The sequence below is a fragment of the Merops nubicus genome, unplaced genomic scaffold, assembly GCF_000691845.1.
Source record: "Merops nubicus isolate BGI_N331 unplaced genomic scaffold, ASM69184v1 scaffold15604, whole genome shotgun sequence".
Taxonomy (NCBI): domain Eukaryota; kingdom Metazoa; phylum Chordata; class Aves; order Coraciiformes; family Meropidae; genus Merops; species Merops nubicus.
The window spans coordinates 5,147-20,266 of record NW_008606324.1 but is presented as its reverse complement, the minus strand read 5'-3'; the positions used below and the strand labels follow the sequence as shown (position 1 = coordinate 20,266).

At 52.3% G+C, this 15,120-nt stretch overlaps 1 protein-coding gene across 1 annotated transcript in view; it reads left to right on the top strand.

Annotated features, from left to right (window-relative positions):
• Positions 1–14,436, top strand: part of CYSTM1 (cysteine-rich transmembrane module containing 1) — a 16,550-nt gene extending 2,114 nt beyond the window's left edge. Inside the window, exon 2 of the mRNA XM_008939619.1 lies at positions 13,970–14,436. Coding sequence (XP_008937867.1) covers positions 13,970–14,076 — 107 coding nt within the window. The 3' untranslated portion in view covers positions 14,077–14,436. The remainder of the gene's footprint in view (positions 1–13,969) is intronic.
• The last annotated feature ends 684 nt before the right edge of the window (positions 14,437–15,120 follow it).

Sequence of the window (15,120 nt, the reverse complement as noted above, 5' to 3'; positions counted from 1 at the left end):
TCAGCAGGAGGAAGCATCAGCATGCTGATCTTCCCACCAGTACCACCACATGGACTCAAAAGTGCAATCAGGGTTTTCCCTGGGAAATGCATCTAGTTTTGGGATGGCTGACAGACATTTCTTAGTACTCGGCAGGGGGGAGGGAGGAATTTAAAGTCTGTCATGTAAAACATCTTTGGTTGGTGCTCATGGCTTTTTTGCTCTAGTCACAAAAAGGGATATGCTAGCAGAAGCTGAAGGAAGAGTAGTTCTCCTGCATTGGACAGTCTGGCTTTGAGGCCACTCTGCTGCCTTGGTGGCTTAAATGATCTCGTATCAGACTGGATCAGGGAACTGATGACACTGAAAGTCTCTGTTCGCAAACCTGTGAACCAGCAAAGGAGTAGGCTGGGAAGTTGGAGAGGACAGTAGCTAAGGGTTTGGCTGCACCTCTCGCCAAGAGCCCTGGCTCATGCTGTAGGAGGCATGGCTTTGTTGTTAAACCTAAGCTAACACAACTGGAGTGCTGCAGAAGCAGCACCCATACCAAAGGCCTTCTGGTGAGTCCTGTCTTTGAACTGCCTTCTTGTAGCCATGTGTGGTCTCTGAACCCACCTTAGGAGCCTCGAGTTTGTGTTGCTTTCTCTGAAGTGATGTAATGTACAAAAATATTTATTAATATGTGTAAAATGAAGTCAAGGCTATTACTTTGTGTCTGTCTGCAAAGGCTTTTTCTTTCTCTTGATTCTCCCACTAAACACAGTTTTTCCTCCTTGCTGCTTTTCAGCCCATCCACCAAACTGAAACCTGATCTTTGTCCTGTGACACTTTAACAGAAGTCTTCTGAAAGAGCTTTCAGTGAGGCTTTGTGTAACAGTCGCTGCCAGGAATGTCTAATATAGAATGGGAATTCCTAAAGAAGCTAATTTTTAAAAAATCTGTTATGCTATCTATTGGTGTAGCTGAACATCTAATATCAAAACCTGACACCTAGATTTAATCCAGTTGTTACAGTCCTGCCTAGCTGGTCTGGCATGATTCAATGTGGCTTGTCAGTTCCTGTGGGGTTTCCCGTCAGTTACCTGTGCGGATGCTTTCCTTTCAGGGTAGATGTTTTGGTTTCCTAGATGTAGTAGCTTAATTCACTAGATTAAGCAAAGTCAAATAATGCATTAGTATTCCTGAACAAAGATGTCCACACTGAAAACTAGGAAATTTGATGTACTTGAAATTTTATGCTTGAAGTTATTTCACTGTGTAGGCAAACTAGAAGTGGGCTCTTATGCTGTGGATGGTAGCCAGTGTGATGATGTGTAAGAGTCCTTATGCATTTTGTTTTGGTCTTGAGTGGATCACGCAGATGAAAATAGTTACTGTTGAGCTCTCAAAATCTGATGGTGAAATAGCACTTCATGGTGATGGTGCTTTTTAATCTAATGGTTTGTGGCCTGTGTGGAGTAGCAGTGGATACAGCTTGTCCAGCTGGCCCTTGGAGAAGAAAAAACCTCCTATGGCTCACTCTCTGTATTAAAACGAAAGCTGCATTTGACATGTGGAACAGCTTAAACTTCACACCGTTTCTGTTGCCCATGCTGCAGAAGAGCTCATGAACCACTGGGCTTTGTTTCAGAGGCTGCTGTTGGAAGACCCTTTGGGCTGAGCAGCAGTGGTTTGAGGTACGCAGCCTGTGCATGATGGGTGTGCTGTGGCTCCTGCTTCTCCCCAGCCACAACACCCATCCTCTGTGGCCTCGGAAGGTGGGGGCTGTAGGCCCAGGCTGGAGAGCTCAGTCCTTCTGCCTGGGGTCATGCTTTGCAAGGGTGAGCAACATCTGGGCTGGAAATAGAGAATGATTACTGTTAAGTGATCAGTGACTGCTAGAAATAGGTGAGAAAGGGAGGATGTTCTCATCTTTTCATTGAAAAGGGGCACATATATAAAGGCTTGTTGGAGGAAGGTGCAGCCCAGAACAGTGCCAGACAAGGAGCACAAGCACTCTGTGGAATACCTGTGTAGGATTAGCCATGACACAGTCCTAGTTGCAGAAATCAGCTTCTGGCTTAGACATTGAGACTTGGTGGTGTTGGCCATATGTATTACAGCGTGGAAGAGGGGGGACATCAGATGATAATGGCAGCTGGTGGTCCTTTGTCCCTTCTCCCAGGGTGGATGGAGTTCAGCATGTGTAAGCTTGCACCCTCAGAGTCACCCCAGCTACCTCAACACTGCTGGGTGTGGAAGGCCTGGAAAGCACAGGTTTCTTCTTCAGGGGAAGGGGCAGAGACGCTGGATGTCTTGCTGATGTGGCACAAAAGATCTCATGGCCATGGTTTTTTTTTTTTGTTTGTTTGTTTGGTTTTTTTAATAGCTGGGTTTTGGGCTTGCACAGGCTACTGGTAGCAAAGTCCCCGAAGAAGCAGCACTTTTTGCATCTTGCAAGGGCTAGCAGCTGACTTAGTGGCTGCTCCTTAGAAGTAAACAACTTGACCTTTACCTTTAGAGCTGATAATTTATATGCTGAGCCTGAGGGATGTTATCCTTAAGGGTGTCTGATTCAGCTTCCTGGCTCTGTGAACTGACTTGGGCAGTTTTCTTCCTGCGTCGTTCCTGCTGTAAAAACGGAGGGCTGTCTTTGTGTCTCTCCGTGTGAAGTCTGTCCAGGTGTGAGCTCCTGGAGTACTGTAGATCTGCCATTTGGGGGTCACACAATACTTTGGGGAGCTAGAGGAAACTCGCCTGCACCAGAACAGAGCTGGGAAATGTCCAGCAGTAGGAGCGTGGTGCCTGCAGGGAGCACAGCACAAGGAGCTTCTGAGGGACTTCTGAGAGAGCAGCCCTGTGGAAAAAGACTTGGAGTTGGATGAAAAGCTGGACATGAGCCACCAATACACAATGGCAGCCCAGAAGGCAAAACTGCATCCCGTGCTGTGTCAAAAGACGTGTGGCCAGCATGTGGAGAGAGGTGATCCTGCCCCTCTGCTCTGCCCTGGTGAGACCTCACCTAGAGTCCTGTGTTCAGCTCTGGAGCCCCCAGCACAAGAAGGACGTGGTCCTTTGAGAGCGTGTCCAGAAGAGGGCCATGAAAATGATCAGAGGGCTGGAGCACCTCTCCTATGAGGACAGGCTGAGAGCGTTTGGATTATTCAGCCTGGAGAAGAGGAGGCTCTGGGGGGACCTTATAGCGACCTTCCAGTACCTGAAAGGCGCCTATAAGAAGGCAGAGGAAGATCTGTTCTCAAGGGTTCGTGACAACAGGACATGGGATGATGGTTTTAAGCTAGAAGAGGGTAGATTTAAGTCAGACATTAGGAAAAAGTTCTTTAATATGAGGGTGGTTGACCACTGGAATAGGTTACCCAGAGAGGTGGTGGAGGCCTCATCGCTGGAGACATTCAAGGTCAGGCTCAATAGGGCCCTGAGCAACCTGACCTAGTTGTAGATGTCCCTGCTTATTGCAGGGGGGTTGGACTAGGTGGCCTTTAGGAGTCCTTTCCAACCCAATACATTCTAAGATTCTGTGATTCTTGAGCAGCAGGGGCCTGCTTAGGAGGAAGAAAATATCTCACACCAGAGAATATTTCCCCCCCAGTATTTTCATTCCAGAATAATTTGTTACCAACTAGCATAAGGAAACCACAGTATCTGCTGACTGGTAAGCAGGAACTTTCTTGTCTATGTAAAGTAGAGGTGAAATGTAGCACTGCTGATAGTGGCCTGCTTTGAAAAGAAGTGGAATGAGCCGAAGTACAAAGTGACGTACCAATTTTGAAAGCACTGGCTGATGTTAGCAAATTGCCCAGCTTAATTTCTCCCCTTGCCCCCCTTCTGGTTGATATATAACAATGTAATGGATGAGGCTGTTCTGTGCCAAAGGGAAATAGGCTCTGGGAGCAGCCTTCCTTCCACCAAAAGCATCCAGAGCTCAGTGTTACATCTGACCTGTTGTACACCCAGGGTGGAAATCGTATTTCTGGAAGTTAATTGCTTGTAGCAAAGCTGGGTGTGATAAGAGTACTAGTCACAGTGATGCTGCCTACCTCCTAATGTTTGGCCAGCTGCAAGAATAAGCAGGTCACCTAGATACAGTCACTGCCTTCTGCTAGGAGGGTGGATTTTTCCTCCTTACAGATTTCAGTGTGGAGAGGAGGGGCTCCTAATCACCCTGGTGCCTTTCAGTGTCTGCCTCCTCACTTCTCAAATTGTGTCAAGCTGAGCCTTCCCAGCAGAAGTTTATTTGCAGGGCAGCACATAGCAATTCCAGGAGGCTTTCTCTCTGCATGTTGACCCTTTCCAAGCAGTCTATTGGAGTATTTAGTTTAACTGTTACTGTACCTTCAGGAACTGCAATGCCAGACAGCTAGTGTCCTGCCAAAAAAAAAAAAAAAAACCAAACCTCTCACTTGGCAGCTGTGTTCTTATCTGCTTCTCATGCTGTGGTGTGCCAAACCTGGTGTTCTCTCTCTCCCAAGGTTGCTGTATCATACCTCTCCCTGCCCTTGGCTTGCCTCAGCAGACAGCACAGACAGTGCTGTGCTGGGGGCTGGTGTCTGATCTCGCCTGTGCTGCTTTTCACCCTGAAGGAGGGGATAATCTGAGACAAGTCTGATGGAAAGAAAAGAATATCCAAATTCAGGTCCTGTATGAGAGAACACACGCCAGCCAAGCTGGCTGGAGGAGGCTCAGGCTGCCTCCGTATTAGACTGGATGAAAGCAGGCTGCTGTTCCGGACAGTTCTCGTCAGCTGGGCACCCAGCCTGCTGGAGAAGCAAGTTGTGTAGAGCCTTTTTCCAGCACTGCACAGGTTGTGGTGCTTGAGCCCTGAGGGGATTGCTCAAGGAGAGTCTTGCTGCCCTGAGCGACTGCTTGCTGTGGGCTGTTCTCTTTGGTTTGAAACTGGACTTTGTTGCTCCTACCTGTCACCCAGAACACTCCTGTAAGACCCTTGTAAGACTGTTTGTGCTGTGTACATCCCTCCAAGCCAGCTCCTGTTTAAATCTCGGACTGATGATGATTTTCAATTAAAATATTAGCTCAAGCTGAGGGATGTGTGGTTCTTAGACCTGCAGTTGACTTGGTGGAAAATGCCTCCTTGCTTTAACAGTAAATTAAGATTTCACTGATTAAAAATGTCGGAGAAAGTTCTCAAATTCTGTAGTTCTGGGAGATGTCTATGCATCTGTTGCAGTCTAGAATAAGACTGAAGGATCCAAAGCCCTGAACTGCTGTTCTTTTGACCTGGGGGAAGCTGGTTTCTTACATGACACTTCCTAACTTCTGTGATGGTCTTTATAGTGCTTTGGAGAGCTGGCCGACGCCTGCTGACACCCAGCAGAGACTTGAGTACTTGCTACATAAGGTATGCTTTTCTCCTATGAGGAGTGCCTGTAGCCCTGCTTTTCAGAGATGGTGAATCCTTCTTGGGCACCTCTAGACTCCATAAATGCTGATTGGTATCTCTTCCATTATCTCCAAGACCTCTGAATTCATTCCCAGCATGCTCAGGTGAGGAGATGCATGTCTTTCCCAGCCCTGAGCTCAGCTGCAAGAACAACATCTGCACAGTTTATGATCAGACATAACCTGTGCTTGGAGCAGATGCAGCATGTGGAGAAAGGGACAAATTTACCCTTGTGTGAAATGTGGCCAGTGCAGCGTGGGCTCTGGAAAGTGCTCAGTTGGCACTCCTGCATGGCAGTTTCCCTGAAATATTCCCTTTCTGCTCCCTGAAAGCTGAAGCAGCTCTCTAGGGTGACCATAAGAGCTTCTCAGACTTGCGGGAGCCAAAAGGCTGGAATTTTCATAACCCACTGGAGAGATATATTCATGCAACCATGGGAGAGGGCAGGTCTGATACAGCATTGGTAGTTGTAGGTCAGTTGTTTCTCCTTGAGTCCAGGCTGAAACGTGGGCCGGGTCAGCAGCAGCTCTCTGGTGGCGGAGGGGATTTGCAGGTGGCACTGCCTGTGCTCGCGGGCACTTTGCTCCCACTGTGGCTGGGTTTTGCTCAGGGGCTGTGGCAGTGGAGCTCTCTGTGTTTGGAGGTGGGGACTGTGGAACTCGGTCGGAGCTTTTTGAAACTTTGGAAGGTTTTTGGCTGGGAAGTAGGCTATTGTATTTCCATCTGGCTCTGACTGGTCTCCGTTTCAGGAGTGTGCTAAAGTATTTCCTGAAGTCTGAAGATGGTGTTGGTAGAGACAGTGCAAGCAGTGGAGGCTCTGGGCAGGAAAGAGTTAGGGGGCCGGGGAATGTGATGTGACAGGCATGAAGCTATTAAGCATGAGCAAATGTCCCCAGAGAAGAGAAGGAATTATTAATACCACACTTGTCGAGGGCGTTAGAACTCATCTGTGTCCAGGCTCTGCCCTGGAGGTCTTGTGGGCAAGGGAGGAGACCTGGGACAGAGAGAAGCCTTGTTGGCCACTAGTATGAATGTTTTTGTTGAAGTCCTAGCATCCCTGTTTCACAGCCTTGCAGTCTCTTCTTCTGCACTTGCTGCCTGCATGAGATTTCCTCTGGGACACATGGCTGACTGGGAGGCTGGGGCTGGGTGTTCCTTCTGCAGACACCAAAGAATGGCTCAGAAACACTGGATTTCTGGCCACTGTTGGCTCTGCATCCCTTGGCTTCTACTAATGCCCTTGTGCTGACTTTCCCTTCTTTGGCCTCCATCCTGAATGGAAAAACTATCAGAGGACGTGGGTAAGAATGTTTTGAAGGTAGAACCAGATGCACTGACTTGACTTAGCAATATGCTGCAGGCAGAACTTAACCCTGTGAGATACTATTATTAAAAAGTGTTGTGCAGTTCCAAGCAAAAGTTCTTGCTGGCTGGACAATCAAAATCAAAGCTGCTGGAGCCAGAGTTGCTTGTGATGAAAACCACTTTATTCACACGTGAGCTTGCGCTTGCTGTCTGCCTGCCTGGGTGACGTTCCTGAAATGCCAGAGACAAGGGCTCATTGATCCAGCAAGACTCCTGGGAGGGCTTGCAGAGCTCAAGGGCTCTCAGTGTCCTTGCTGCCTACGCTCCCCAGAGGATCTCTGTGTAGGTGGGTCAGTACCTGAACTGAGATGCATGTGCCTGGGCCCTGGGACGGGGTGGGCTGGTTATGACATCAGAGCTGGGATCCTTGTACTGCAATCCTTGCAGGCACAGTCAAGCACTGTGATAAGGAGAGTACAGTCTAAGGTCAGGATTTCAGTTTATAGCAAACAGGGTGAAAAGTACTGCTCATGCCTTTCCTTCATGGGGCTAATGATTAACATATCAATTAGGTATGAGAAGAAACAAAATGTATATACCTAAGATAAAGCAGGCAGTGCGTGAAATAACCGAGTATTTGTTTTACGAAGCAGTGGGCGTTGTTGGCACTGGGTTGTGCAGGCTGGTACGGTGTGATTACAGGGAGTGCTGCCGTGTTCGGGGCAGGCATGATTCATGGTGATATACGCTCTTTAAGGCTGATTAGAAGATGGGAGGGTCTGCTCAGCTTACAGCCTCTTCCATCCTGTTTTAGAAAAAACAATGGAAGCATCAAAACTTGAGCCTAAAACTGAGTGCTGGCTGGTCCCTCTGAGAGAAATCACCTTTTTCGTTTCTCTCAGACCACCAGTCCTAGAGTGCTACTGGGCCTCCACTCACAGCAGCAAGGACCCTGGCGTGCCACAGGAGATCTTTGGAGTCCCTGACCTTGGCCACGGGAGGGGCACAAAGTGCTAGTGAAGCCCACAGTAAGGCTCACCACAGCAGACTCTGTGGAAGTAGCTTGGAGGAATTCAGGCTTCTGACAAGAAGCATGCAGAACTGATAGTTCCCTTAGCTGACCTGTTTTGGGTTAGGGTGTCATTGGCAAAGCCATTCCGGTGAAAGCCCTGATCTCTGTGGATGAAACCCTGCTGGGCCAGCTGAGCTGGGAAGGTGTTGGGTGGCCTGCGTCACTGACAGGCTGTGCAAGGCACCTCTGAGGAGGTTCAAGTGAGGCGAGTAGAGTTTTGCCTGCTTACTGTGCTGGTTACAGGGGATCCCTGCGTTTAAAGTAGTGCTCATGCACGGGGAGAGTCAGTAAAGGTACTGCCACTGACTCTTGATTTCCTTGGGCACTTCTGTCCCTGTGTTTGTTAGTGCTTTGAAGTTGACGTTCAGTTGCAGCGTCTGGAATGAGAGGACTGGTGTAGGATGTTGTAATGTGAGGCTTGGCTGAGAGCAGTTTCTCTAGCCTTCCCTTGGACTGCTTTTTAGCCTGGCTGTAAGTGAACAGTTGTCCTGCCTTCTCCTGTTCTGCTCTTGGCCTCTCCGGCATTAGCCCCACACCCAGCTGGCCGATGAGAAAAGCTTTTTAGTATTAACGCTGGATGGCTGTGTTTGGATTTGTCTGGTGACGGTGGCAGAGCTACAGCTTGAGGCACTGATGAAGCTTCAAAGTGATCCCTAAACTCAAACTGTAAGGGAGAGGTGGCTGGTTTTAGAGTATTGCCCAGAGGCTCTTGAAGTCTGAAAACTTTGGGTGGCGAGGTGTTTACTCCCAAACTGCAGCAGCACTGGCACCTATGAGCTGCTCTCTTGAGACTCTCTGGGAGACGAACTGTGCAGTGGTTGGCAGCAGCTTCTCAAACATGCATTTCAAATGGTTTTCTTTGGGGCTTTCCTTGAACATGGAAGATGAAGGGTTTGGTGAAGTAGTGTAACCCCTGCACGGGGAAAACCACAGCTTTTTCTTAGGGGGTTTCTGCAGAAGGGTACTTGTGTCACAATGTGCTGCTATTTTAAAGAACTTCCAGCTTTTTTGACCCACTGTGCCAAGAGGCAGCACCCAGTGGAGTCAGCTGAGCACTGGGAGGACCCATCTCCCCAGGTGCAGGCCCAAAGCTGGAAAAGTCATTTTGTTTAGTACATCAGCGTTTCATAACAACACTTTATACATGCTTTGAACATCTCCTGGCAGTATGTCCTCAACACTGGTCTGTAGTTTAAAATTTCTAATGGATTAATCACAGACACTTCAGGCAAATTCTTGGATGCCTGCAGCTGGGGCAACTTCGTACAAAGTGCAAAGGGCAGCACCCTTTTCAGCCCTGCGTTGGGGTGGGGAAGGTTACACAGACAGAGTACACAGCTAGACTGGATTTCACCAACTTCTTTGCAAGTTGCCAACAAACCAGCAAAATCCTTTAGTGGTTTGTGTGCTACAGTGGAGGTCTCGTCAGTGTATCGTTTGACAGCTCCCATCTTCTGCATGTTCAGCCCAGCTCCATGGCAGCTTAGCACTGGGTCACCAGAAAGCAACATTGCTTTAACTGGAGCAGTGAAAGGCAGTAGCATGAGAGCTCTTCCCTGGAGGGTGCCTTGGCATCTACAGGTACAGCCACCTTCAACCAGGGTGCGGATGGGCTTTACTGGGGTGGCTGAGACTAGTAAGCACCCTCCAGGCCGTGGTTTTGTCGCGGTGACGTGGCCTGCTCAGAGCAGCTGGCTTGGTGGCTCTGCCTGCACCTCGGCGCTCACAGGAGGAGCTGTCTGCCCTCGGGCCAGGCATTGGCAGCTCTCCTGAGAGCTCAGTCCATCTCTGCTGCGCCAGCAGGGAGCCGAGGCTATACAAGGCACCCCAAAGCAGTGTAACCTTACGCTGGCCACCAGATTTGGGAGTGTCACATGCTGCAGAGCTTTTTCTGGGCCAGGGATGGGTGTCACGTTTCCCTTGGGTTTCACTCTGGCTGAAGCTGCAAGGACTTTGCTCTGGAGCAAGTTCTGTGGTATCTGTTCTGACTGGAGTTTTCAGAGGTCAGTCACCCTGCTGCCTTCAAACCACAAGGAACCAGGGATTGCCTAAGTCCCAGCACGCTTCTGCTGTGCAGAGCAGGATGTCTCAGGGCACTGCGGCCCTTGGGTTTGTGTTTGGCAGCATTCTGGCAGCAGCAGTACCGCTCTCCCTGGCACCAGAGCAGGGCAGCTCAAACAGCACCTGGCAGCCAGAGGGCAACCAGCGCTCCCTGAGGGCTCCAGCACAGGAGGCTGGTTCAGAAGCTTCCTGAGCAGCTGTGGGAAGAGCACCCTCGGCTGTTCACTCTGAGGACTGGCAGCAGCATCTTCTCCCCCCAGGCCGCAGCACGAGAGCGTGGCTGGTACCCACTCTGGCCAGGAGCTGTTGGCTGTTTCTTCCTGTTGTGTGTGCAGTCTGCCCTGCCCAGCAGCCACACGTCAACATCCCTTGGACTCCTGGAGCGTGTGGCATCTGTCCTGCCCTCATTCACTGTAACAGGACTGTCTCGGAGGAAACAAAAGCACCAAAGACTGAGCTGCTTGGTCACAGCTCCTGCACCCACCAGGGAAAAGAAGCCCAAAGGTTTTTCCTAGCCTGAAACACATCAGTGCCTCCTTCAGACCTGGCAAGCGGAACTTGTTCTGTGCAGCCTTGCCACTCTCCTTCCTGAACAGCTCGGCCGCAGGACTGGGTTTGCACAAAGTTGTGTTGGGCCACCAGGGCTCACTTCTCCTCCCTGCTCTTGGCTTGGCTGGACAGAAGGGCAGCTCTGTGTTCTGCAGGCATGAGTGCTGCTTGGCTGAGGAGGGGGAACTGAGCAGGTGTCCAGGTGCCCTCAGCAGTGCCAGCTGGGGAAGGAAAGCAGAGTGGTGTGGGCAGCTCTGCAAGGCTGCCTTCTCCCCCAGAGCGCAGGGCACAGCTCCCTGATGTCCCACTGCCCAGCAGTGGGTGAGATCTGCAGCCACAGCCCTGGGGACCTGGCCGGCTGCTGGACAACAGCTTGGGCTGCACAGAGCTGTGTGGGAGCGAGCAGACTCGGATCACCTCACCAGGGAGAACGGGCAGTGAAGGGTGAGCCGCTGGCACAGCGCTGCACGAGGTCAAACCCTCACCGGTCTCCATGCTTCTGAACATGAGCGGGGCCCTGGACATGGTGCTGTCCTGGCCGCAGTCTGGGGGGAGGAGGGTCCTGCAGCCCCCCGGGCCCTGCTCTGGGCACAGGAACCGCCGGCCCAGCAGGTCCTAGGCTGCTGCCTCCTAGAGGTGCTCCCTTTGGATGTGCGGGGGCAGGCGGGGCCAGCAGCCCCTGGGGGAGGAGAGCACTGCAGCGTGCTGCCACCTCCTCCTGCAGCTGGCTGGAGAAGAGGTGTGCTTCCACCCGGAACTCCCTGGGAGCGAGGGTGTTGTGAGCTGTGACTGGATGCTCGCAGGCTGCTGCGGGGCTGGAGGGAAGGAGGGACAGTGGTGCTGTGCCAGCACCTGCAGCAGCTCCTCTGGAGCTGAGCTCTGCCTGCACAGCAGATGCCTTCTCTCATCGTTATTCCTTCTGGCAAGGAGTACAAGCTGTCCCAGAGGGCAGACATCTGGGTAGGGGGAAGCACTGCGCTACTCCCCTCTGTTTCCTGTCCTGATGGTGGCAGGATTTTGTTACCATGTAAGCCAGGGCACATCATCCTACACCCACTCCTCTCGAGAGAACTGAAGCAGTGAAGTAGGGACTTTCTGAGCACAAAGCAAGCCCTGGGGAGGACCTAGCTGATGACATGAGCTGTCTCAGTGTTCGGCCGCTTGAAGCGTGGGCAGCCCGCCTGGGTCAGAGTCCTGGTGAGATAGCATGTTTCCCACACAGACCATACAGACCCAAGAAAGCTTTAAAAGGAGGAAGGTCACATGCTTGCCTTCAATCTCCTGCAGTTCTGGGCATGAGAGCCCGAGCTGCATGAGGAGGAACCAAATGTAAGCTGTTCATTGACAGATATGCTTCAGGGGTTGGCAGAAAGAGCAGGCAGCACACTGGCCTTGGGTAGGAGACCCTGCTGGGAGAGCCCCGTCCAAACTTGAAGCTCCCTCCTGTGTTTTCAGGCAGCGGGAATGTGCAATAAATTCCAACAGCCTGCCAGGAGCCTCGGGGCAGCCCTTGAGGGGCAGAGTTTAAATGGTTTCTGTCCATGAGGCAATACCCTGAGTGTCTGGGGGTGTGATCCAGGCATCCACTCGCTGGCAGGTGAGATGTGTGAGGATTGCTTGGTGTGGTCGGAGCTGGCTGTGCCTCGGGTATGGAGCTGGAATTGCCCTGGTGGACAGGATGGACACAGAGCTGGAGCAAGAGCTGATCTGTGTCCTGACGTGCTCTGGGAGGAGGCACTTGCACGTGTGACAGCTGGAGCAGTGTCAGGGCACTGCTGCTTCCCAAAGCCAGCTGATGTATTGGTACCAGTGGACAGACAGCAAACAGACAAACTGCAAGCGCGCTTGTAGCTACAGAAAGCGGTGCCTCCTGGAAAACTGCTTGTGGTGCCTAACAGCCTTCTGCCTGGGGCACAGCGACATTTGGCAGCAGGCAGGGTCCTGTCATCTTCACTGTGCTGGAGCTGTGGGTTTTGACCAGGCATGGCAATGACCCAGTGGACAATGGTTTTAAACTCGAGCAGGGCAGATTTAGATCAGACATTAGGAGGAAGTTTTTTCCTATGAGGGTGCTCAAACACTGGAACAGGCTGCCCAGGGAGGGGGGGCCCGCCCCATCCCTGGGGACATTCAAGGTCAGTCTTGATGGGGCCCTGAGCAGCCTGACCTACTTAGAGATGTTCCTGCTTACTGCAGGGGGTTTGGACTAAGTGACCTTTTGAGGCTCCTTTCCAATTTCAAGCATTCTATGGTTCTGTGAAGAGAAGAGTGAGGAACAGTAGAGGGTTGGTCGAGGAGGAGGTACTCTGGGTATTTGCTGCAACCTGTGGAGGACTAAGGAGCAGGCAGATGTTTCCAGAAGGACCTGCAGCCCATGGAGAGGACCCATGCTGTAGCAGGTTCTCCTGGCAGGGACCCTGTGTCAGTCTGTGCCATGTGGCAGTGGCCCCCAGCAGCACCAGGTCCGACCCAGGGCAGCTGGTCCCACTGGTCCCAGTGCTGTCTGCCGAGAGCCTCGAGCTGCCTTCTCCATCACTAGGTGCCTAACAAACCCTCCAGAGATAATGTACCCAGAACACGGGCTGCTTTGGGGGGTGCCAGGGCTGCAGGTGCCCCAGCCCACAGGTGTCACCTCCCTGTTGGCACACACGGTCACCTTGCCTGGCAGAAAGGGGAAGGGGAAGAAGCAGCTGCTATGTGCAAGCCCCCACCTCCGTTGCCATCCACCTGCTCTGCCCGGAGCAGGGGGCAGGAGGGGCATGTGGTGTTTTGCTGTTTGTTTCTCATTCCCCAAATCTGTTTTAACCGGTGATAAATTAATTTTCCCCAAGTTGAGTCTGTTTTGCTCATGACGATAACAGGTGATCAGTCTCCTTGTCTTTAGGTAACCCACAAGCCTTCTCACTCTTTTCCCACCTTGCCCTGCTGAGTGGCAGCAAGGAACAGACAGGTGGGACTCTGTCCTGTAGCCGCATATGACCCACCACCCTCCTTGTGTGTACTCCCTCCCCAGCACCCCAAGTGCTGCAGGAGTGCTGGGTCCCCTCTAACACTACTGCCCGTGCTGGATTTATCCCACCCCCAGAGGGACAGCTGTGCCAGGCCTGGAGGGGCATCGGTGGCAGCCAGGGGACCCATGGGCACTCTGCTCCATGGCCCTCTGGCTGGCTGGGGAGGCAGCAGGGAGCAGGGAGGCTCTGGGGAAGGCACACGCCTTCCAGGCTCCGCATCTTTCCCTGCTCAGCAACTGCCCATAATGTAGAACACAAGTGCAGGTCCTGGCCGACCTACACTTGTGTCAAGGTCCAAACGTGGCGCAGTCCTGGCAGGCTGTGCCTGGCTGCAGGAAGAAGGGCACCCTACCCCCAGGCACCCTTCGTGGCAGAGGGGTGCTGCAGGGTGGGAGCAGGCAGCGGGTGCTCATGGGGTGGTGCTCGGGTGGCAAACTCACAGGCCAAGGGGCTGTGGCACCCGGCACAGGAGCACAGCACAGCTCATCCTGCAGGTGCTTGCTCTCCAGCAAGCGCAGGCTGGCCGGGGTGGGCGGGGGCACGGTGGCGGCGCCAGGGGCTGCTCCAACTGACGGAGTCCTCCTGTCCCTGCAGTGTACGTGGTGGAGGAGCGGCGGAGGGACGACACGGGCGAGAGCGCCTGCCTGACGGCCTGCTGGACCGCGCTCTGCTGCTGCTGCCTCTGGGACATGCTGACCTGACCTGCTGCCGCCGACTCCCCTACCTCTCACCGAGTGCTATGCAGGCTCCCCACTCCTGTCCCCACTTCTTTCTGTTACTGTAATCAACGCTCTGCTTTGCACAGCCAAGAGTTCCTGTCTGTCCGTCCTAGCGCCTTGTTGGGGTGGGGGGTACACTCCTTTATTTTAGTAAAGGAAAAAAAAAGAAAATCCATTTTTAACATTTCTAAGACTTTTGTTTTAACTTTGAAGAATGTGCTAATGGTGTATTTCAGCCAAAGGCATTCTGATGAAATGTATATTTATCAGTTGAAATTTTCCTTGTCCTAGAAATGGAGACGTACGCAATAATTAAAGCCAACGGTTGATTTTCTTCACTAGGTCCCAGCTGTTTCAGTAAATCTGTCCCGTAGAGGGTGTGCTTGCCCCGCTGCTGTCTGTCCTCAGCCTCCTGGCTCTGCAGCAGCGACGATGGCCTGGGCTTCAAATGGCTTCAAGCAGCTTTGCTGCAGAAGTTCCTCCTTCAGCACCTCCCTGGGGGTGTCTGGACCTGCCATTACCAGCGTCAGGGGGATTTTCTGCAGCAACCTGGCACGGGAACTGGAAAGGACAGTGAAAGCAGCTGGGCTGGGGAGCAAGGAGCGCCTGCGTCGGGCAGCACCAACCCCCTCATCCAGCCCAGAGCAGCTGTCAGGTTTTCACCCTTCTTCATACTCGGGGCTGGACATGCAGGTAGCCCTCTGGGACCAGGGGCCTCTCCAGCAGCTCCTGGGATGGCAGAGAAGCTGGGGACAGCACACACAGAGCTCCTGCTCGTGTGCCAGCAGCTGCTGGGGAGGTCTGATCCCGCATGGGGTTTCAGCAGTGATCTGTCATCCCCCTGCTGCAGCATACTGGCTTGGGGGGTGTGGAGGGTGGTAAATCAATGAGCGAGAAGAAATGAGGCCACGGATTAGTGTAGTGCTGAGGATTTATAGCTGAAGCTGGTTCATAGCCTGCCTGACGAGAAGCGAGATAAAAAGCTTTCCTCTGCAGAGAAGTGGGGAACCTGCTGCTGGTCAGCAC